Consider the following 23,749-nt stretch of genomic DNA (forward strand, 5'->3'; position numbering starts at 1 on the left):
TCTCATGAAAGATGTGATCAACAGGCCGATTAGACTAGATTCAGAACAGGCCTGCCGGAGGCCGTCCGGGTGGAGCTCAGAACCACAGCTAAGCAAGCTGTCTTTAGTTAAGGGCACCTGAAGGATAAGAATCACTCAAGGCACATGTGTGTAAACACAAACACACTTTCCACACCGGAAGCTAAAAATCCATGCGTGACTGCGGGTCTAGATTTTTTGATGACCGGCATGTGGTCCCGGAAGGTTTCCGACCAGGTCCCAGCATCAGAGGAGCCCTTCAGGGTCATTCCCAGCCCAGAAGACTGGGAATCACGCAATTACAACAAAATAAATGCTAATGGACAGATGAACTGTCAATTAGCACGAGATAAAATTTTAATAGAACAAAAATAGTGCTTTCTTATTGGCTGCCCAGCTCACACATTAGGGGAGTTAATTCACCTCACGTCACAACACACTACAACACTAATTACAGCCAGACGGCAACAAACAAACGACTCTAAAGCTGATTAAAAACAAAATGATTTATTTATGTCTACATTTTACAAAAAACAAGAAAACTAACTTCCAAAACAACGACAACTAAATCCATATAATGGCTTCCAAAGCACCATCATACCAAAAGCGCTTTGAGCAACAGGAGGACTCGGACGGCGCCTGGCCCGATCACGTGTGCCTGTTCCGTTCAGAAACACACAGCGCTCTTCCCTGCGGCGAGCCCGGCTCCTCCCATCTCCCATGATGCCGAGGGAGTTCACGTGGTCATCATGCGGGGGGCGATACTCATGGACATCAGCTCCTGGAAGAGAAGCTTGCAGGCGTACGGCAGTCGGACCAGCGAGATCTGAAACGCACAGGGACGTAGATCAGACCACCATCCAACACACTTATGGGTGAACTCTCAAACATGGGGTTTAGTGTCGTGGCTCTTACAGACCGAGGCAGAATTTCCCTAAAAGATAACACAGTAGAGGAAGTCAGCAGACGTCTCGGGGAATAACGACTTTGGGAATCTCAAGCCTAATCATGAAAGCTTTGTGCTTGTGTCTCTTTTTGAAACTTCAGACAGACCAAAATGTTGGTTTTTTTTTTAGTTCATCACAAATCGAAAAGTAACTGCTAATCTTGAAATACATCTTTCAAGAGCCTCACACCTAACTAACTTATTTAGTCAGAAAGAAGTAATAAAAACCTGAGCATCTAGAATGGGAAGATTAATCGATCTCACCTCGTTTCAAAGACTGTGTGAACATTTCAGACATTCGCAGCAGTTACACAGAAAGCGTGCGGCCCTCACCTGCGTCTTGTTGCGACAGCCCCTGCACTCGTAGGTGTGTGTGCGCGTGTTGGCGATGGCCATCAGGCCACACAGGTTGCACACGTGCACTTGGTAGGGGTCGGACGCCTCGAACAGGCGCTCACGAAGGAACTGGGCGGCGCCGTGGGCGATCTGGCAATCACGCTCCATCTCTCCGAAACGCAGCCCTCCATCGCTGGGATCCAAACCCAGACACACACACACACACACACACACACACACACACACACACACACACACACACACACACACACACACACACACACACACACAATTAAAACGAGATGATGTAAACACAGTGCGGATGAAATCACATCAGCTCATTTGGTTTGAAAAGGTTCTGTGTCCCCGCACGTTTGCAGGGTGCGAAGGTCAGACGGGCGCGGGGCCCTCACCGTGATCGGCCCTCCATGGGCTGTCTGTTGAGGATCTGGACGGGGCCGCGCGCTCGTGAGTGGATCTTATCGTCCACCATGTGCTTCAGCCGCTGGTAGTAAGTGGGTCCGATGAAAATCTGAGAGGTTAGCTTGCGGCCGGTGAATCCGTTGTACAACACCTGTGTGGACGGACAGACAGACAGACAGACAGAGCGAGAGAGACAGAGACAGAAAAACCCATCAGAATGATTAAATCTCCACTTCACAATACACACAAGAGTAGCGTATGGGCTGACAGAGAATGAGAGCGACACACAGAGAGAGGGAGGTGGAGAAAGAGCTCTAACAAATTTTATGAGCCCAACAACTTGAGAAAGGAAAGTGAGACAGGAAGTAAAATGGAGATAAATATAAATAAGCGTAAGGATTTAACATCAATGACTGTTTGAGTAAACGTCCCATTAATCTGCGTTATGATATCACTGTGTGCTTTGCAGCATGAAATATACATGAATGATCCTTCAGACAGTGACTTAGAATTCCTTTCATCCCACACCCTGAAGAGGAATGCCAGATTGATGCAGAGTGTGTGTGTGTGTGTGAGCGCTCATCAACTCCTCCTTCTTCCAGACCTCCGTATAAACCAGAGTACAGAGAACACACTGGGTTCCTCACCTCGTTCCCCCTCAGGTGGTAGCCGTACTCCGAGAGCAGGTTGGAGACCTTCTGTACATTCACAGCGTCATTGAACGGCGTGGCGTCACCGATCTCGCCCTTGTTTGCAGACACCTGGCAGGGAATCGGACAGGGGCACAAGCCAAGCTCAGAGGGGCGTGTGAACTACACTTGTGAGGCGTGTCGGAGGCGTGTGTGAACGCAGTAACTGGGTGGGGGCGGCAGTACCTTCCCCTGCAGACACTCGATCAAGTGGCCGACTGTCATTCTGGAGGGGATGGCGTGAGGGTTGATGATGATGTCCGGGGTGATGCCCTCACACGTGAAAGGCATGTCCTACGGAGACACACAAAGACAAAACGTCCAGACAGGAAGCACAATAGACAGGATGAACAGTATTTGGCACAACAGCTGTGCAGCAAGGGTAACTAATAGTTAGAGTTATTCAACTCCAAGCTCGGGGGAACCATGTGACGGAGACTGATGAGGGAACCCTGGTGTTACTGTTTGTGTCTGTTCACGAGACATCTCGAGAGTTCCACGTCAGTCTAAACAGAGCTGGAAACATCCACAAGAGCCTCAGTGGCCACAGAAGATCCAAACAAAGCAGAAGATGAAGGCTACGCTCAGACAGCGGGGAAACGTAGCAGATCAGATGTTTCCCTCCATGTGAGAGACAGATTTGTGATTTGCATGGTAGTGTACACAACACCACACTGAATGTGCCATTTACGATTCCGATTTTGGCCACTTTCATACTTGGGACTGAAATCCAACTCGACACTCGTCATACTTCAGAGTTTCGGGGAAGGAAGCTGAACAACAGGAAATGTAGTCATAGTAACAACAAGCTAAAGGTGACCCCTTAAGGTCAGGGGTCATGGCATCCTCACCTCCTGCCTGTACTGAATTCCACACGTTCCCTTCTGACCGTGGCGACTGGCGAACTTGTCTCCGATCTGCGGGATGCGGACCGATCGCACCTGTACAGAAAGTCAATCAGACACAGGGGTTCACGCCCATGGCCACGCCCCCTCGGAGGAAAAGTAGTGTTATGCGACAAAGCATGCCAAAGGGCTGATACGCCAAGGTTAATTGCACCATCAGTTAAGGGCTCATCCCTGAATGAATGAATGAATGAATGAATGTTCAATTTATATAGCGCCTTTCCAGATTCCCAAGGCGCTTTACAATTTAACACAGGTACAAGTCACAGACAATCAATCACACACACACCGGCGAGAAGCGGCAGCCAATTGCGCACAGCGTACTCTCTACCAGAAGCCAAAGCCCCCTGGGGGACTGAAAGTGAATTTATCTGAAGTGAATTTATCACAAAAGCAAGGCCTCTTGGAAAGGTATCAGTCATGAGTAGAAACCTTTAGCCTACGTTTTTTTTTTTCCATTATTAGTGGTGTTAGCAACAGATCCACTTCTCTATTCTGATTGGGAGAAACATAAGCCCCACCCCCTATGTACCCGGATCTTGCAGAACTTGTAGCCCTCCTGGTTGATGGTGACCATGACTTGGTCCACGATGCCGGTCTCACTGGTGCGGAGGAAGGTGCTGCAGTCTCTCTTGGTGTAGCGGCGGTTGGTGCTGTCCAGATCGTCGTCGTTCTCGGGCAGGGTGACCGTCTTCCCGATGATGACGTCTTCACCGGACACGCGCACGCCCGGAGCGATGAGGCCGTCATCGTCCAGCTTATCATAGATGGCATGTCTCATGCCTGGGGGCGGGGCCGGAGAGACAAACACACAATGAGAGCAAGAGAGAATGAGAGAGACAGAGAGAATGAGTGAGACAAACAGTTATGAGAAAAATGCTAACATCTTGTTTTGATAAATGTGCAAGACAGTATAGCATAGTGAGCCAGGAGTGAGTGGGCGGGACCCAATAGGAGTGAGTGGGCGGGGCCTGTCCCACTCCCACTGCTCTGATGTTAAATGTGTGTAAAATGTCCTCAGCTGATCTACATTAAAATCAGCGTTCCTGACCAACCAGAGCTGCAGTACAGTGCTATGAACCACCAGCTGACCTTGGCATTCGTCACGTCGGGGCTTCTCAAAGTTCTCCTCCTGGTCGAAGCCCTTCTTTGACTCCTGCTCCTTGTAGGACCGGTAGAATACGGACCTGACCAAACATTCAGCCAGTCACAGGTCACAGACAGCACAGTTGTTCCCAACTAAAGTATCCCATTATACTCCATATGTACATGTCATTCAAATAGAACGACAGGTCTGTGTTCTTCTGAATGTTCTGGAGCTTGTGCATACGGGAGCTTTAAAGTTGCGTTAAGCAGGGCGTGGCGGAAGGAGGCGGAGCTACCTAAAGAAGCCCCGGTCGACGGCGGAACGGTTCATGATGACGGAGTCCTCTTGGTTGTACCCAGTGTACGACGCGATGGCCACGATGGAGTTGATGCCTGCAGAGTGTGAGACGCGTGAGAAATTCGGCAAGATTCATCCGCCGAAAGGACAACGTAAACAGTCCTCTGGCAAACATACACAGACCTCGGACGATGCTTCGGACGAACGGTGATCATACACACACACACACACACACACACACACACACACACACACACACACACACACACACACACACACACACAGCCCATGTGTTCACACTTGTGCAACAGCTCATCTGCTGTTTGTGAACAACTCGTTATTCCCTCCAGCTGTTCTCGGGGGTTACACCACAGATAAACTGTTTGTACATAAGTCTAAATAGCCTACATAGCCTACGTAGCACATGGGACAACGACCTAAACAACCCTACAGGACTGTAAACCTAAACATGTACACAAACAAACACTGTACTGCTCTAAGAAAACCTACTGGCCTACAGCATCCCGACTCTACTGCAGGTTGAAACGTTATAAGATCTGATGGGCCGTGATCACTTGGGTAGTAGCATCACCTGCTGGCAGCTCTCGGAAGCGCAGGTACTCCATGGAGCGAGTGGTGACCAGAGGTTTCTGAGGGTAGTAGAGCACGTGGGCCAGGGTGTCCATGCGCACGTGGAAGTTGGTGATGTAGACGCCCATGGCTTGCTTGCCCATAGCGGACTGGTAGGTGTTCCTGGGAGACTGGGGGGTGGGAGAGAAGAACACGGGACAGTCGGACACTTTAGGAGCCACCCGACACACACACACACACACACACACCTTTTGTTTTCATGTGCCTGTGTGTGTACCTGGTTGTGATCAGGAAAGGGTATGATGGACGCACACACTCCCAGGATCATGGACGGGTGGATCTCGCAGTGAGTGTAGGTGGAGCAATAGGCCACGCCCTTCTCCTGGAGGTCATCAGGGGTCATGGCCAACATAACCGTCTCCTCCTCCAGCGTATCGATATATTCCACCACGCCGCTCGCCACCAAGTCCTGCCAACTACACACAAATACACACACTCACATACAAAACCTGTATGCATGTAGTTGTTGTACTGTGTGTGTGTGTACCTGTAGTTGTTGTACTGTGTGTGTGTGTACCTGTAGTTGTTGTACTGTGTGTGTGTACCTGTAGTTGTTGTACTGTGTGTGTGTGTGTACCTGTAGTTGTTGTACTGTGTGTGTGTGTACCTGTAGTTGTTGTACTGTGTGTGTGTGTGTGTGTGTGTGTGTGTACACCTGTAGTTGTTGTACTGTGTGTGTGTGTGTGTACCTGTAGTTGTTGTACTGTGTGTGTGTGTACCTGTAGTTGTTGTACTGTGTGTGTGTGTACCTGTAGTTGTTGTACTGTGTGTGTGTGTACCTGTAGTTGTTGTACTGTGTGTGTGTGTACCTGTAGTTGTTGTACTGTGTGTGTGTGTACCTGTAGTTGTTGTACTGTGTGTGTGTGTACCTGTAGTTGTTGTACTGTGTGTGTGTGTACCTGTAGTTGTTGTACTGTGTGTGTGTGTACCTGTAGTTGTTGTACTGTGTGTGTGTGTACCTGTAGTTGTTGTACTGTGTGTGTGTGTGTACCTGTAGTTGTTGTACTGTGTGTGTGTGTGTACCTGTAGTTGTTGTACTGTGTGTGTGTGTGTACCTGTAGTTGTTGTACTGTGTGTGTGTGTACCTGTAGTTGTTGTACTGTGTGTGTGTGTACCTGTAGTTGTTGTACTGTGTGTGTGTGTACCTGTAGTTGTTGTACTGTGTGTGTGTGTACCTGTAGTTGTTGTACTGTGTGTGTGTGTACCTGTAGTTGTTGTACTGTGTGTGTGTGTGTGTACCTGTAGTTGTTGTACTGTGTGTGTGTGTGTGTGTACCTGTAGTTGTTGTACTGTGTGTGTGTGTGTGTACCTGTAGTTGTTGTACTGTGTGTGTGTGTGTGTGTGTACCTGTAGTTGTTGTACTGTGTGTGTGTGTGTGTGTGTACACCTGTAGTTGTTGTACTGTGTGTGTGTGTACACCTGTAGTTGTTGTACTGTGTGTGTGTGTACCTGTAGTTGTTGTACTGTGTGTGTGTGTGTACCTGTAGTTGTTGTACTGTGTGTGTGTGTACCCCTGTAGTTGTTGTACTGTGTGTGTGTACCCCTGTAGTTGTTGTACTGTGTGTGTGTGTGTGTGTACCTGTAGTTGTTGTACTGTGTGTGTGTGTGTGTGTGTGTACCTGTAGTTGTTGTACTGTGTGTGTGTGTGTACCTGTAGTTGTTGTACTGTGTGTGTGTGTGTGTGTACCTGTAGTTGTTGTACTGTGTGTGTGTGTGTGTGTGTACCTGTAGTTGTTGTACTGTGTGTGTGTGTGTGTGTGTACCTGTAGTTGTTGTACTGTGTGTGTGTGTGTGTACCTGTAGTTGTTGTACTGTGTGTGTGTGTGTGTACCTGTAGTTGTTGTACTGTGTGTGTGTGTGTGTGTGTGTGTACCTGTAGTTGTTGTACTGTGTGTGTGTGTGTGTACCTGTAGTTGTTGTACTGTGTGTGTGTGTGTGTACCTGTAGTTGTTGTACTGTGTGTGTGTGTGTGTGTGTACCTGTAGTTGTTGTACTGTGTGTGTGTGTGTGTGTGTACCTGTAGTTGTTGTACTGTGTGTGTGTGTGTGTGTACCCCTGTAGTTGTTGTACTGTGTGTGTGTACCCCTGTAGTTGTTGTACTGTGTGTGTGTACCCCTGTAGTTGTTGTACTGTGTGTGTGTACCCCTGTAGTTGTTGTACTGTGTGTGTACCTGTAGTTGTTGTACTGTGTGTGTGTGTACCTGTAGTTGTTGTACTGTGTGTGTGTGTGTACCTGTAGTTGTTGTACTGTGTGTGTGTGTGTACCTGTAGTTGTTGTACTGTGTGTGTGTGTGTGTGTGTACCTGTAGTTGTTGTACTGTGTGTGTGTGTGTGTACCTGTAGTTGTTGTACTGTGTGTGTGTGTGTGTGTACCTGTAGTTGTTGTACTGTGTGTGTGTGTGTGTGTACCTGTAGTTGTTGTACTGTGTGTGTGTGTGTGTGTACCTGTAGTTGTTGTACTGTGTGTGTGTGTGTGTGTGTGTGTGTGTGTACCTGTAGTTGTTGTACTGTGTGTGTGTGTGTACCTGTAGTTGTTGTACTGTGTGTGTGTGTGTGTACCTGTAGTTGTTGTACTGTGTGTGTGTGTGTACCTGTAGTTGTTGTACTGTGTGTGTGTGTGTGTACCTGTAGTTGTTGTACTGTGTGTGTGTGTGTGTACCTGTAGTTGTTGTACTGTGTGTGTGTGTGTGTACCTGTAGTTGTTGTACTGTGTGTGTGTGTGTGTGTACCTGTAGTTGTTGTACTGTGTGTGTGTGTGTACCTGTAGTTGTTGTACTGTGTGTGTGTGTGTACCTGTAGTTGTTGTACTGTGTGTGTGTGTGTGTGTGTGTGTACCTGTAGTTGTTGTACTGTGTGTGTGTGTGTACCTGTAGTTGTTGTACTGTGTGTGTGTGTGTGTGTGTGTACCTGTAGTTGTTGTACTGTGTGTGTGTGTGTGTGTGTACCTGTAGTTGTTGTACTGTGTGTGTGTGTGTGTGTGTGTGTGTACCTGTAGTTGTTGTACTGTGTGTGTGTGTGTGTACCTGTAGTTGTTGTACTGTGTGTGTGTGTGTGTGTGTACCTGTAGTTGTTGTACTGTGTGTGTGTGTGTGTGTACCTGTAGTTGTTGTACTGTGTGTGTGTGTACCCCTGTAGTTGTTGTACTGTGTGTGTGTACCCCTGTAGTTGTTGTACTGTGTGTGTGTACCCCTGTAGTTGTTGTACTGTGTGTGTGTACCCCTGTAGTTGTTGTACTGTGTGTGTGTACCCCTGTAGTTGTTGTACTGTGTGTGTACCTGTAGTTGTTGTACTGTGTGTGTGTGTGTACCTGTAGTTGTTGTACTGTGTGTGTGTGTGTACCTGTAGTTGTTGTACTGTGTGTGTGTGTGTACCTGTAGTTGTTGTACTGTGTGTGTGTGTGTGTGTACCTGTAGTTGTTGTACTGTGTGTGTGTGTGTGTACCTGTAGTTGTTGTACTGTGTGTGTGTGTGTGTACCTGTAGTTGTTGTACTGTGTGTGTGTGTGTGTGTACCTGTAGTTGTTGTACTGTGTGTGTGTGTGTGTGTACCTGTAGTTGTTGTACTGTGTGTGTGTGTGTGTGTGTGTGTGTACCTGTAGTTGTTGTACTGTGTGTGTGTGTGTACCTGTAGTTGTTGTACTGTGTGTGTGTGTGTGTACCTGTAGTTGTTGTACTGTGTGTGTGTGTGTGTACCTGTAGTTGTTGTACTGTGTGTGTGTGTGTGTACCTGTAGTTGTTGTACTGTGTGTGTGTGTGTGTACCTGTAGTTGTTGTACTGTGTGTGTGTGTGTGTGTACCTGTAGTTGTTGTACTGTGTGTGTGTGTGTGTGTACCTGTAGTTGTTGTACTGTGTGTGTGTGTGTGTGTGTGTACCTGTAGTTGTTGTACTGTGTGTGTGTGTGTGTGTGTGTGTACCTGTAGTTGTTGTACTGTGTGTGTGTGTGTGTGTGTGTGTACCTGTAGTTGTTGTACTGTGTGTGTGTGTGTGTGTGTACCTGTAGTTGTTGTACTGTGTGTGTGTGTGTGTGTGTACCTGTAGTTGTTGTACTGTGTGTGTGTGTGTACCTGTAGTTGTTGTACTGTGTGTGTGTGTGTGTGTGTGTGTGTGTACCTGTAGTTGTTGTACTGTGTGTGTGTGTGTGTGTGTACCTGTAGTTGTTGTACTGTGTGTGTGTGTGTGTACCTGTAGTTGTTGTACTGTGTGTGTGTGTGTGTGTACCTGTAGTTGTTGTACTGTGTGTGTGTGTGTGTGTGTGTACCTGTAGTTGTTGTACTGTGTGTGTGTGTACCTGTAGTTGTTGTACTGTGTGTGTGTGTGTGTGTGTGTGTGTGTGTGTGTGTACCTGTAGTTGTTGTACTGTGTGTGTGTGTGTGTGTACCTGTAGTTGTTGTACTGTGTGTGTGTGTGTGTGTGTGTGTGTACCTGTAGTTGTTGTACTGTGTGTGTGTGTGTGTGTGTGTGTACCTGTAGTTGTTGTACTGTGTGTGTGTGTGTGTGTGTGTGTGTACCTGTAGTTGTTGTACTGTGTGTGTGTGTGTGTGTGTGTGTGTGTGTGTGTGTGTACCTGTAGTTGTTGTACTGTGTGTGTGTGTGTGTGTGTACCTGTAGTTGTTGTACTGTGTGTGTGTGTGTGTGTGTGTGTGTACCTGTAGTTGTTGTACTGTGTGTGTGTGTGTGTGTGTGTACCTGTAGTTGTTGTACTGTGTGTGTGTGTGTGTGTGTGTACCTGTAGTTGTTGTACTGTGTGTGTGTGTGTGTGTGTACCTGTAGTTGTTGTACTGTGTGTGTGTGTGTGTGTGTGTGTGTGTACCTGTAGTTGTTGTACTGTGTGTGTGTGTGTGTGTGTGTGTACCTGTAGTTGTTGTACTGTGTGTGTGTGTGTGTGTGTGTGTACCTGTAGTTGTTGTACTGTGTGTGTGTGTGTGTGTGTACCTGTAGTTGTTGTACTGTGTGTGTGTGTGTGTGTACCTGTAGTTGTTGTACTGTGTGTGTGTGTGTGTGTGTACCTGTAGTTGTTGTACTGTGTGTGTGTGTACCTGTAGTTGTTGTACTGTGTGTGTGTGTGTGTGTGTACCTGTAGTTGTTGTACTGTGTGTGTGTGTGTGTGTACCTGTAGTTGTTGTACTGTGTGTGTGTGTGTGTGTGTGTGTACCTGTAGTTGTTGTACTGTGTGTGTGTGTGTGTGTACCTGTAGTTGTTGTACTGTGTGTGTGTGTGTGTGTACCTGTAGTTGTTGTACTGTGTGTGTGTGTGTGTGTACACCTGTAGTTGTTGTACTGTGTGTGTGTGTACACCTGTAGTTGTTGTACTGTGTGTGTGTGTGTACCTGTAGTTGTTGTACTGTGTGTGTGTGTGTACCTGTAGTTGTTGTACTGTGTGTGTGTGTACCCCTGTAGTTGTTGTACTGTGTGTGTGTACCCCTGTAGTTGTTGTACTGTGTGTGTGTGTGTGTGTACCTGTAGTTGTTGTACTGTGTGTGTGTGTGTGTGTACCTGTAGTTGTTGTACTGTGTGTGTGTGTGTACCTGTAGTTGTTGTACTGTGTGTGTGTGTGTGTGTACCTGTAGTTGTTGTACTGTGTGTGTGTGTGTGTGTGTACCTGTAGTTGTTGTACTGTGTGTGTGTGTGTGTGTGTACCTGTAGTTGTTGTACTGTGTGTGTGTGTGTGTGTGTACCTGTAGTTGTTGTACTGTGTGTGTGTGTGTGTACCTGTAGTTGTTGTACTGTGTGTGTGTGTGTGTACCTGTAGTTGTTGTACTGTGTGTGTGTGTGTGTACCTGTAGTTGTTGTACTGTGTGTGTGTGTGTGTGTGTGTACCTGTAGTTGTTGTACTGTGTGTGTGTGTGTGTGTGTGTACCTGTAGTTGTTGTACTGTGTGTGTGTGTGTGTGTGTACCTGTAGTTGTTGTACTGTGTGTGTGTGTGTGTGTGTACCTGTAGTTGTTGTACTGTGTGTGTGTGTGTGTGTGTGTACCTGTAGTTGTTGTACTGTGTGTGTGTGTGTGTGTACCTGTAGTTGTTGTACTGTGTGTGTGTGTGTGTGTGTGTGTGTGTGTGTACCTGTAGTTGTTGTACTGTGTGTGTGTGTGTGTGTGTACCTGTAGTTGTTGTACTGTGTGTGTGTGTGTGTGTGTACCTGTAGTTGTTGTACTGTGTGTGTGTGTGTGTGTACCTGTAGTTGTTGTACTGTGTGTGTGTGTACCCCTGTAGTTGTTGTACTGTGTGTGTGTACCCCTGTAGTTGTTGTACTGTGTGTGTGTACCCCTGTAGTTGTTGTACTGTGTGTGTGTACCTGTAGTTGTTGTACTGTGTGTGTGTGTGTACCTGTAGTTGTTGTACTGTGTGTGTGTGTGTACCTGTAGTTGTTGTACTGTGTGTGTGTGTGTACCTGTAGTTGTTGTACTGTGTGTGTGTGTGTGTGTACCTGTAGTTGTTGTACTGTGTGTGTGTGTGTACCTGTAGTTGTTGTACTGTGTGTGTGTGTGTGTACCTGTAGTTGTTGTACTGTGTGTGTGTGTGTGTGTACCTGTAGTTGTTGTACTGTGTGTGTGTGTGTGTGTACCTGTAGTTGTTGTACTGTGTGTGTGTGTGTGTGTGTGTACCTGTAGTTGTTGTACTGTGTGTGTGTGTGTACCTGTAGTTGTTGTACTGTGTGTGTGTGTGTGTACCTGTAGTTGTTGTACTGTGTGTGTGTGTGTGTACCTGTAGTTGTTGTACTGTGTGTGTGTGTGTGTACCTGTAGTTGTTGTACTGTGTGTGTGTGTGTGTACCTGTAGTTGTTGTACTGTGTGTGTGTGTGTGTGTGTGTGTGTGTGTACCTGTAGTTGTTGTACTGTGTGTGTGTGTGTGTGTACCTGTAGTTGTTGTACTGTGTGTGTGTGTGTGTGTGTGTGTGTACCTGTAGTTGTTGTACTGTGTGTGTGTGTGTGTACCTGTAGTTGTTGTACTGTGTGTGTGTGTGTGTGTGTGTACCTGTAGTTGTTGTACTGTGTGTGTGTGTGTGTGTGTACCTGTAGTTGTTGTACTGTGTGTGTGTGTGTGTGTGTACCTGTAGTTGTTGTACTGTGTGTGTGTGTGTGTGTGTGTGTGTGTACCTGTAGTTGTTGTACTGTGTGTGTGTGTGTGTGTGTACCTGTAGTTGTTGTACTGTGTGTGTGTGTGTGTGTGTACCTGTAGTTGTTGTACTGTGTGTGTGTGTGTGTGTGTACCTGTAGTTGTTGTACTGTGTGTGTGTGTGTGTGTACCTGTAGTTGTTGTACTGTGTGTGTGTGTGTGTGTGTGTGTACCTGTAGTTGTTGTACTGTGTGTGTGTGTACCTGTAGTTGTTGTACTGTGTGTGTGTGTGTGTGTGTGTGTGTGTGTGTGTACCTGTAGTTGTTGTACTGTGTGTGTGTGTGTGTGTACCTGTAGTTGTTGTACTGTGTGTGTGTGTGTGTGTGTGTACCTGTAGTTGTTGTACTGTGTGTGTGTGTGTGTACCTGTAGTTGTTGTACTGTGTGTGTGTGTGTGTGTGTGTGTACCTGTAGTTGTTGTACTGTGTGTGTGTGTGTGTGTGTGTGTGTGTACCTGTAGTTGTTGTACTGTGTGTGTGTGTGTGTGTGTGTGTGTGTACCTGTAGTTGTTGTACTGTGTGTGTGTGTGTGTGTGTGTGTGTGTGTGTGTGTGTGTGTGTGTACCTGTAGTTGTTGTACTGTGTGTGTGTGTGTGTGTGTGTACCTGTAGTTGTTGTACTGTGTGTGTGTGTGTGTGTGTACCTGTAGTTGTTGTACTGTGTGTGTGTGTGTGTGTGTGTGTACCTGTAGTTGTTGTACTGTGTGTGTGTGTGTGTGTGTGTGTACCTGTAGTTGTTGTACTGTGTGTGTGTGTGTGTGTGTACCTGTAGTTGTTGTACTGTGTGTGTGTGTGTGTGTGTGTGTGTACCTGTAGTTGTTGTACTGTGTGTGTGTGTGTGTGTACCTGTAGTTGTTGTACTGTGTGTGTGTGTGTGTGTGTGTGTACCTGTAGTTGTTGTACTGTGTGTGTGTGTGTGTACCTGTAGTTGTTGTACTGTGTGTGTGTGTGTGTGTGTACCTGTAGTTGTTGTACTGTGTGTGTGTGTACCTGTAGTTGTTGTACTGTGTGTGTGTGTGTGTGTGTACCTGTAGTTGTTGTACTGTGTGTGTGTGTGTGTGTACCTGTAGTTGTTGTACTGTGTGTGTGTGTGTGTGTGTGTGTACCTGTAGTTGTTGTACTGTGTGTGTGTGTGTGTACCTGTAGTTGTTGTACTGTGTGTGTGTGTGTGTGTGTGTGTGTGTACCTGTAGTTGTTGTACTGTGTGTGTGTGTGTGTGTGTGTGTGTACCTGTAGTTGTTGTACTGTGTGTGTGTGTGTGTGTGTGTGTACCTGTAGTTGTTGTACTGTGTGTGTGTGTGTGTGTGTGTACCTGTAGTTGTTGTACTGTGTGTGTGTGTGTGTGTGTGTACCTGTAGTTGTTGTACTGTGTGTGTGTGTATGTGTGTGTGTGTGTACCTGTAGTTGTTGTACTGTGTGTGTGTGTGTGTGTGTGTGTGTGTGTGTGTGTGTGTACCTGTAGTTGTTGTACTGTGTGTGTGTGTGTGTACCTGTAGTTGTTGTACTGTGTGTGTGTGTGTGTACCTGTAGTTGTTGTACTGTGTGTGTGTGTGTGTGTGTACCTGTAGTTGTTGTACTGTGTGTGTGTGTGTGTGTGTGTACCTGTAGTTGTTGTACTGTGTGTGTGTGTGTGTGTACCTGTAGTTGTTGTACTGTGTGTGTGTGTACCTGTAGTTGTTGTACTGTGTGTGTGTGTACCTGTAGTTGTTGTACTGTGTGTGTGTGTGTGTACCTGTAGTTGTTGTACTGTGTGTGTGTGTGTGTACCTGTAGTTGTTGTACTGTGTGTGTGTGTGTGTACCTGTAGTTGTTGTACTGTGTGTGTGTGTGTGTGTGTGTGTGTGTACCTGTAGTTGTACTGTGTGTGTGTGTGTGTACCTGTAGTTGTTGTACTGTGTGTGTGTGTGTGTGTGTGTGTGTGTGTGTGTGTACCTGTAGTTGTTGTACTGTGTGTGTGTGTACCTGTAGTTGTTGTACTGTGTGTGTGTGTGTGTGTACCTGTAGTTGTTGTACTGTGTGTGTGTGTGTACCTGTAGTTGTTGTACTGTGTGTGTGTGTGTGTGTGTGTGTGTGTGTGTGTGTGTACCTGTAGTTGTTGTACTGTGTGTGTGTGTGTGTGTGTGTACCTGTAGTTGTTGTACTGTGTGTGTGTGTGTGTGTGTGTACCTGTAGTTGTTGTACTGTGTGTGTGTGTGTGTACCTGTAGTTGTTGTACTGTGTGTGTGTGTGTGTACCTGTAGTTGTTGTACTGTGTGTGTGTGTGTGTACCTGTAGTTGTTGTACTGTGTGTGTGTGTGTGTGTGTGTGTGTACCTGTAGTTGTTGTACTGTGTGTGTGTGTGTGTGTGTGTACCTGTAGTTGTTGTACTGTGTGTGTGTGTGTGTGTACCTGTAGTTGTTGTACTGTGTGTGTGTGTGTGTGTGTGTGTACCTGTAGTTGTTGTACTGTGTGTGTGTGTGTGTGTGTGTGTGTGTACCTGTAGTTGTTGTACTGTGTGTGTGTGTGTGTGTGTGTGTGTGTACCTGTAGTTGTTGTACTGTGTGTGTGTGTGTGTGTGTGTGTGTGTGTGTGTGTGTGTGTACCTGTAGTTGTTGTACTGTGTGTGTGTGTGTGTGTGTGTACCTGTAGTTGTTGTACTGTGTGTGTGTGTGTGTGTGTACCTGTAGTTGTTGTACTGTGTGTGTGTGTGTGTGTGTGTGTGTGTACCTGTAGTTGTTGTACTGTGTGTGTGTGTGTGTGTGTGTGTACCTGTAGTTGTTGTACTGTGTGTGTGTGTGTGTGTGTACCTGTAGTTGTTGTACTGTGTGTGTGTGTGTGTGTGTGTGTGTACCTGTAGTTGTTGTACTGTGTGTGTGTGTGTGTGTACCTGTAGTTGTTGTACTGTGTGTGTGTGTGTGTGTGTGTGTGTACCTGTAGTTGTTGTACTGTGTGTGTGTGTGTGTACCTGTAGTTGTTGTACTGTGTGTGTGTGTGTGTGTGTACCTGTAGTTGTTGTACTGTGTGTGTGTGTACCTGTAGTTGTTGTACTGTGTGTGTGTGTGTGTGTGTACCTGTAGTTGTTGTACTGTGTGTGTGTGTGTGTGTACCTGTAGTTGTTGTACTGTGTGTGTGTGTGTGTGTGTGTGTACCTGTAGTTGTTGTACTGTGTGTGTGTGTGTGTGTACCTGTAGTTGTTGTACTGTGTGTGTGTGTGTGTGTGTGTGTGTACCTGTAGTTGTTGTACTGTGTGTGTGTGTGTGTGTGTGTGTACCTGTAGTTGTTGTACTGTGTGTGTGTGTGTGTGTGTGTGTGTACCTGTAGTTGTTGTACTGTGTGTGTGTGTGTGTGTGTGTACCTGTAGTTGTTGTACTGTGTGTGTGTGTGTGTGTGTGTACCTGTAGTTGTTGTACTGTGTGTGTGTGTATGTGTGTGTGTGTGTACCTGTAGTTGTTGTACTGTGTGTGTGTGTGTGTGTGTGTGTGTGTGTGTGTGTACCTGTAGTTGTTGTACTGTGTGTGTGTGTGTGTACCTGTAGTTGTTGTACTGTGTGTGTGTGTGTGTACCTGTAGTTGTTGTACTGTGTGTGTGTGTGTGTGTGTACCTGTAGTTGTTGTACTGTGTGTGTGTGTGTGTGTGTGTACCTGTAGTTGTTGTACTGTGTGTGTGTGTGTGTGTACCTGTAGTTGTTGTACTGTGTGTGTGTGTACCTGTAGTTGTTGTACTGTGTGTGTGTGTACCTGTAGTTGTTGTACTGTGTGTGTGTGTGTGTACCTGTAGTTGTTGTACTGTGTGTGTGTGTGTGTACCTGTAGTTGTTGTACTGTGTGTGTGTGTGTGTACCTGTAGTTGTTGTACTGTGTGTGTGTGTGTGTGTGTGTGTGTGTACCTGTAGTTGTACTGTGTGTGTGTGTGTGTACCTGTAGTTGTTGTACTGTGTGTGTGTGTGTGTGTGTGTGTGTGTGTGTGTACCTGTAGTTGTTGTACTGTGTGTGTGTGTACCTGTAGTTGTTGTACTGTGTGTGTGTGTGTGTGTACCTGTAGTTGTTGTACTGTGTGTGTGTGTGTACCTGTAGTTGTTGTACTGTGTGTGTGTGTGTGTGTGTGTGTGTGTGTGTGTGTGTACCTGTAGTTGTTGTACTGTGTGTGTGTGTGTGTGTGTGTACCTGTAGTTGTTGTACTGTGTGTGTGTGTGTGTGTGTGTACCTGTAGTTGTTGTACTGTGTGTGTGTGTGTGTACCTGTAGTTGTTGTACTGTGTGTGTGTGTGTGTACCTGTAGTTGTTGTACTGTGTGTGTGTGTGTGTACCTGTAGTTGTTGTACTGTGTGTGTGTGTGTGTGTGTGTGTGTACCTGTAGTTGTTGTACTGTGTGTGTGTGTGTGTGTGTGTGTGTGTACCTGTAGTTGTTGTACTGTGTGTGTGTGTGTGTGTGTGTGTGTACCTGTAGTTGTTGTACTGTGTGTGTGTGTGTGTGTGTGTGTGTGTGTGTACCTGTAGTTGTTGTACTGTGTGTGTGTGTGTGTGTGTGTGTGTACCTGTAGTTGTTGTACTGTGTGTGTGTGTGTGTGTGTGTACCTGTAGTTGTTGTACTGTGTGTGTGTGTGTGTGTACCTGTAGTTGTTGTACTGTGTGTGTGTGTGTGTGTACCTGTAGTTGTTGTACTGTGTGTGTGTGTGTACCTGTAGTTGTTGTACTGTGTGTGTGTGTGTGTACCTGTAGTTGTTGTACTGTGTGTGTGTGTGTACCTGTAGTTGTTGTACTGTGTGTGTGTGTGTGTACCTGTAGTTGTTGTACTGTGTGTGTGTGTGTACCTGTAGTTGTTGTACTGTGTGTGTGTGTGTGTGTGTGTACCTGTAGTTGTTGTACTGTGTGTGTGTGTGTGTGTGTACCTGTAGTTGTTGTACTGTGTGTGTGTGTGTGTGTGTGTGTGTGTGTGTGTGTGTGTGTACCTGTAGTTGTTGTACTGTGTGTGTGTGTGTACCTGTAGTTGTTGTACTGTGTGTGTGTGTGTACCTGTAGTTGTTGTACTGTGTGTGTGTGTGTACCTGTAGTTGTTGTACTGTGTGTGTGTGTGTGTGTGTACCTGTAGTTGTTGTACTGTGTGTGTGTGTGTGTGTGTGTACCTGTAGTTGTTGTACTGTGTGTGTGTGTGTGTGTGTGTGTGTGTGTGTACCTGTAGTTGTTGTACTGTGTGTGTGTGTGTGTGTGTGTGTGTGTGTGTACCTGTAGTTGTTGTACTGTGTGCGTGTGTACCTGTAGTTGTTGTACTGTGTGTGTGTGTGTGTGTGTGTGTATATATGTGTGTGTATATATGTGTGTGTGTGTGTGTATATATGTGTGTGTGTGTATATATGTGTGTGTGTGTGTGTATATATATGTGTGTGTGTGTGTGTGTGTGTGTGTACCTGTAGTTGTTGTACTCTGTGTGTGTGTGTGTGTGTGTATATATGTGTGTGTGTGTGTGTGTATGTATATGTGTGTGTATATATGTGTGTGTATATATGTGTGTGTATATATGTGTGTGTGTGTGTGTGTGTACCTGTAGTTGTTGTACTGTGTGTGTGTGTGTGTGTGTGTGCCTGTAGTTGTTGTACTGTGTGTGTGTGTGTGTGTGTCTGTAGTTGTTGTACTGTGTGTGTGTGTGTGTGTGTGTGTGTGTGTGTGTGTGTGTGTACCTGTAGTTGTTGTACTGTGTGTGTGTGTGTGTGTACCTGTAGTTGTTGTACTCTCTCTCTTTCAGCTGGTCGATGTGGCGTCTCTTCAGCAGTAGTTTCTGTTTCTCCACGATGAGCAGCGGCCGACAGATCCGCCCAGCGTCCGTGTAGATACGGATCTCTCGCTCCCGGATGTCCCGGATCATGGACACCTGGGGGGGCGGGGGGTGAGGGGGAGAGAGAGAGAGAGAGAGAGAGAGAGAGAGAGAGAGAGAGAGAGAGGAGAGGGGAAACATCAGATTAATAGAACAGACAAAGAACAATTCAAAACACTATTTTCTATTAGACTGAAACAGGAAAACAAATGTTCTGGTGTTACAACAGGACCGTCTCCAAGTTCAGTACCACAGTACCTTGTAAAGGGTACAAAGTCAATAGGTTTTCATTACGTTTACTGAAAACCAACCACAGACAAATTAAATGCAATCTGCAGTTACAAATCAGACACGCTTTATGCAAATTAAATGTAAGGTAATGCAAAAATAATATTTCTGGTGTACAAGGGGTCTTAGACCAAGGGGTTCATGTCTCACCTCAGATACGATAATGTCCATCTGCCTTCTGAGCTTCCTGAGTGTGTTCATCAGCTGCTCTGGGTCCTTGTGGATACCCACCCAACAACCGTTCACAAAGATCTTAGTCGCACTAGAGGACACAGACACAGAGAAACAGTGAGGTGTTAGCTAGCCACACTGCGCTTACGTTTCAGCAATGCCAAAGAGATCAGGAAAACGACCTCAGGCTACTTCACCTTCATGTTAAACAAGCTCTTTACACTTAAACCAGTACCAGTAGTTCCATATAGCTAAAACCTTAAATTTCCAGATCTTCCCAGTTCACACAAAGACTGCCCCTTTATAGGAAAAACCCAGCAGCCCTTAGAAGCTCTTTATATGTCTCTAATGAAGCTCTGCCCCCTGGAGGACTGACTCTGCAATGGCAGCAGGCGAGATCTCCTCCAGGTTCTCCATGCTCCACTCCTCCAAGAACTCCAGGATGGGGGACGGCTGGGAGCCCACAGAGATGTACGCCATCAGAGCCAGGTTCTTCACCAGGCCTACGGCGTGGCCCTGTAAACACACACACACACCACACACACTCTAAGGTCCCACTTTAAAGATCAAGCACTGAACCACTCAATTAAACTCCGCCTGCAAAGGAGGCGGGTTTAAAAGAAACTCCACCCATGACATGACCACATTACCAACAACAAAACCCAGCAACTGGTAGCTGGCCCCTGTGTATGTGCAGGGGGAGGCAGGCACTGGCCATATGTCAGGGGTCTCTGCGGAACAGGGGCTTACCTCGGGGGTCTCTGCGGGACACATTAGTGTGGGGGGACAGGGGCGTACCTCGGGGTCTCTGCGGGACACATTAGTGTGGCGGGACAGGGGCGTACCTCGGGGTCTCTGCGGGACACATTAGTGCGGGGGGACAGGGGCGTACCTCGGGGGTCTCTGCGGGACACACCATGTGTGGGGGGACAGGGGCGTACCTCGGGGTCTCTGCGGGACACACCATGTGTGGGGGGACAGGGGCGTACCTCGGGGGTCTCTGCGGGACACACCATGTGTGGGGGGGACAGGGGCGTACCTCGGGGGTCTCTGCGGGACACACCATGTGTGGGGGGACAGGGGCGTACCTCGGGGGTCTCTGCGGGACACACCATGTGTGGGGGGACAGGGGCGTACCTCGGGGGTCTCTGCGGGACACACCATGCCCCACAGCGTGTTGTGGAGCTGTCGGGGTTTCGCCAGTTTGCCGTCTCGGCCGATGGGCGAGTTGACGCGTCGCAAGTGTGACAGCGTGGAGGCAAACGTCAGCCTGTTCAGCACCTGCAGACAGCCAATCACGGCGCGCCACAGGAAACAAACCAACCAATCAACCCTGGCAGCAATAAATGAGGAAGACCACTGAGCTAAACAGGAAAAAAAAAACACGTGACTAAGCCCCACTGCGCAACCCGTTTATCTCCGCCCAAACCCCTCGGCGGGTCCTCGATGTGCCGCACCTGTGACACGCCGGCTCGGGCCTGGTGAGCCTTCTTCACGTCGCCCCAGTTGCCCGTGGCCAGAGAGTACTTCAGGCCGTCAGAGATGATGCGGGTCTTGATGGCCAGCTCCAGGTTGAAGTCCTTGCCCCGGTCGATGAACTTCTGTGCGTAGATGCGGATCTCCTTCAGCAGGTTTTTGAACATTCTGCAAGGGAACATGGGAAGGTTTCGACCCGGCCACACCTGGGATGATTCACTGCCCCCCCCCCCCTCCCCCCCCCCCCCCCCCCCCACCACTTTACATCAAGGGATTAAAAAATAACGGATATGAAAAACCGGTATGACATTCCATTCTGTCACATTTTCCTGACACTGTAGTTGTTGCAATAGTTACTACAGCCTGACTGACAGATCCACCCATCCTCACCCTCGGAAGAGGAAGGCCAGGAGAGGCCCTGCCAGGTCCAGCCTCTTGTTGCCATAGTGATCTCTGTCGTCCAGTTCCCTTCGGCCAAGGGCTGCGAGCAGGAGCCTGTGCACCATATAACTACAACGCAGACGGAAATACGCACATTCACACTTTCAGACGTCATCACAGACTCTCACAACGAGACACCAAATAGCCAGTGACGTGTGAAAAGCAGCTGTAGACGTCTGAACGTCTGTGGAGCTCACCCTAAGAAGTAGGCCTTCTTGGTCTCGCAGAAGTCGGAGACGCCCACGTGGGGCAGAACCTCCTTCTGCAGAACCTCCTTGGCGTACTTGATCCTCCTCTCCTTGGTGACGCCGGGCTTGGCCCCTCTGGAGCCGATGAAGTTCAGAGCCACGTTCTGCTCCTGGATGACGAAGGCCTCGTCCAGAGACGGCTTCACCTGTGTGGGTGGGGGTGAAAGAGAGAGGGAGGGAAAGAAAATTAGCCAATTCCAATCACAGGACTGTTACCATCTCCATCCATTATCTCCACGCAGATAAAGGGTAAGGAGTTACCATCTCCATCATCTCCGGGTCGTCAAAGTCATAGATGATGTGCTCCAGGATGTCCCTGTCGGACACGAAACCCAGGGCTCGGAACACTATGATGATGGGCACCTCCTGCCTGATGTATGGCAGGGTGGAGACGATCCTCTGACCAATAGCACTTTTCTTCACCCCCTACAAACAGTGAGAACACACACGTTCATAGCAGACGCTACACGTCTTTGCTTGAGCAGAGAAACGCGTCATTTGGAGAGAAATCATTTTAAATGGAGCAATTGTAGAACATGAACTGATTCAAAAGCAATTACGTCACAGGACATTTTATTTTAACACAATGTTTGACCTGAATTTAAATGAGGAAATATGCTGCAAAAGGTTTAACTGCTTCAGACTGTGACTACGCAGGTAAACCATAAGATGATGTCAGAGACTAAAGGGAAAGAACAAGTCAGATCAACAATGCAGAAGTGGAAGTGTGTGTATATACATGTGTGTGTGTGTATATACATATGTGTGTGTGTGTATATACATATGTGTGTGTGTGTATATACATATGTGTGTGTGTATATACATATGTGTGTGTGTATATACATGTGTGTGTGTGTGTGTGTACATATGTGTGTGTGTGTGTGTGTATATACATATGTGTGTGTGTGTGTATATACATGTGTGTGTGTGTGTGTGTGTATATATACATATGTGTGTGTGTCAGTGAGAGACAGCGAGACAGAGACAGAGAGAGCGAGACAGAGACAGAGAGAGAGCGAGACAGAGAGAGAGAGCGAGACAGAGAGAGAGAGAGAGAGCGAGACAGAGAGAGAGAGAGAGCGAGACAGAGAGAGAGAGAGCGAGACAGAGAGAGAGAGAGAGCGAGACAGAGAGAGAGAGAGAGCGAGACAGAGAGAGAGAGAGAGCGAGACAGAGAGAGAGAGAGAGAGCGAGACAGAGAGAGAGAGGTATCTCACCTGTCCTCCCCTGGCCATCATGCTGACCCAGATTGAGCTGGTGGGCCTGGACGAATTCTCCAGGCAGGATCTACACTCGGCTGTGTACGCATATTTAGAGTCTTTCTTGGCAAACACGTACACCGTGTTGGTGGCCATCTTCTCCTGAGCGATAAGAACCTACAAACACACACCAGCCCGAGTCAAGACATGCTGGACTGTTTCAGTGACTGGCATAAACACGCGCATACATTTGAGGACTAAACATCAAATATACCAACGTTTGAATCAAACAACAAAAAAAAACTAAATATAAAGAGGCGATATTCTCACCTTCTCGGAGCCGTTGATGATGAAGTAGCCGCCCGGGTCCAGCGGACACTCGTTCAGCTCACACAGATCACGGTCCGTCAGACCGCTCAGCAAGCAGTAGGTGGAGCGGAGCATTATGGGAATCTTGCCGATGAAGGTTTTCTGGTGCTGCGTCTGAAGTTGCTCCTCTCCCTCCTTTATGATGGTCTTCGTAATGTCCACGTACAGAGGTGCTGAGTAACTAGACCAGCAAAACATCTGCATATTAATCTCGCGACATTAACTTCGTCTAGTGGAAAAATGTGTGCGTTTGATGGAAAGGTGTGTTGCCATGGCAGCAGTACTCACGTGAGGTTGCGGAGTCGGGCCTCGTTGGGCATCATGGGAGATGGAGCACCGTCTCTCTCCCAGTGGGTGGGCTTGGACAGGTAGATCTGCTCAAACTTCAACAGGTACCGTGGCTTTCAAAGGAAAAGGACAGAATTGCCCTGAACGTCGCGATAAAACGAATAAAATTCACAAAACTCACGTTCTGCACACGGTGCATCAGCCTCCCCAGAAAACACTGCAGTTAATGGACAGACAGCGATGTACGGGCTTGCGTGTTGTGTGCATGCGTACCGGCTCCTCCACCTCTCCAGAGGTGTGCTGGGCCTCAGCCTGCAGGTCTATGGGTGGAGCGTCCTCCACAATCCTCTGAACCGACATCTGAATGAACTCATCAAATGAGTCCAGCTGCTGCCGCACCAAGCCCTTCTCATCAAAATACGAGCTGGAGAACACAAACACCAGTCAACACAAGTCTTACCTGGTGCTCAGGACACTCATATATGGACACGGTTATATTCATTGTTATTTCTAAAATCTGCAGTCATTACGCAGTGAATATTGCATTCTTCAACATATCTGTCCACATTTCCTAATCTAACTTCTAACATGAGTTAGAAGACCAATTTCTTAGCAGATTTGTCTAAAAGATTTGCAGAAAATGGTTTATAGGTTATATAACCTGTAAAAGGTGATAAACAGCTTTTAACTGTTGTACCTGATAACAATCCAACAGGCTTCCTGCCAGAGATCAGGGGTGATCTCATCATCGTCTTCATCGTACTGGATGTCTGTAAGAACCAAAAGGTTTAATATCGTTCCTCCTACATTGTTTTAACGCAGTATTAGTTATGGTCGGTTACGAAAAACGAACGTTTGCATCCCGGCGACCACAGTGTTGCACGTACCTTCATCTTGATCGTACATTGTGTTTGATTTTGTCAACGAACCACAATACAGTTCAGTTCAAACGCGCTTGATGCGGAGACCTCCGCTCTCCATCCCGGATATCCGGCGAGCACGTTGGACGTCACTTCCCCCTCACTT

The 23,749-nt window shown here is 47.3% G+C and overlaps 1 protein-coding gene across 1 annotated transcript; it reads right to left on the reverse strand.

Annotated features, from left to right (window-relative positions):
* Window positions 1-509: 509 nt before the first annotated feature.
* On the reverse strand, window positions 510-23,748 carry polr2b (RNA polymerase II subunit B). Its single transcript, XM_076986657.1, has 25 exons — window positions 23,611-23,748; window positions 23,421-23,493; window positions 22,997-23,147; window positions 22,724-22,836; window positions 22,397-22,616; window positions 22,085-22,243; window positions 21,129-21,293; window positions 20,817-21,013; window positions 20,569-20,688; window positions 20,160-20,346; window positions 19,840-19,983; window positions 19,079-19,218; window positions 18,682-18,793; window positions 18,146-18,300; window positions 5,570-5,768; window positions 5,294-5,462; window positions 4,700-4,796; window positions 4,410-4,504; window positions 3,850-4,100; window positions 3,264-3,353; window positions 2,599-2,706; window positions 2,371-2,484; window positions 1,714-1,874; window positions 1,298-1,493; window positions 510-844 (listed from the first exon to the last, which is right to left on the reverse strand). Exons 1-25 carry the CDS (start codon window positions 23,627-23,629, stop codon window positions 755-757), a joined length of 3,525 nt encoding a protein of 1,174 aa, XP_076842772.1. The 5' UTR covers window positions 23,630-23,748; the 3' UTR covers window positions 510-754.
* Between the last annotated feature and the right edge of the window lies 1 nt (window position 23,749).

The sequence above is a fragment of the Brachyhypopomus gauderio genome, chromosome 2 (assembly GCF_052324685.1).
Source record: "Brachyhypopomus gauderio isolate BG-103 chromosome 2, BGAUD_0.2, whole genome shotgun sequence".
Taxonomy (NCBI): domain Eukaryota; kingdom Metazoa; phylum Chordata; class Actinopteri; order Gymnotiformes; family Hypopomidae; genus Brachyhypopomus; species Brachyhypopomus gauderio.

Bases quoted from the DNA above. Each gene is read 5' to 3' on its own strand.
- polr2b (XM_076986657.1), bottom strand. The intron at 2,485-2,598 runs GTACTGCCGCCC...ATTCCCTGCCAG, and splicing joins TCGAGTGTCTGCAGGGGAAG to GTGTCTGCAAACAAGGGCGA. The intron at 845-1,297 runs GTGAGGGCCGCA...TGTGCGTTTCAG, and splicing joins GCTGTCGCAACAAGACGCAG to ATCTCGCTGGTCCGACTGCC.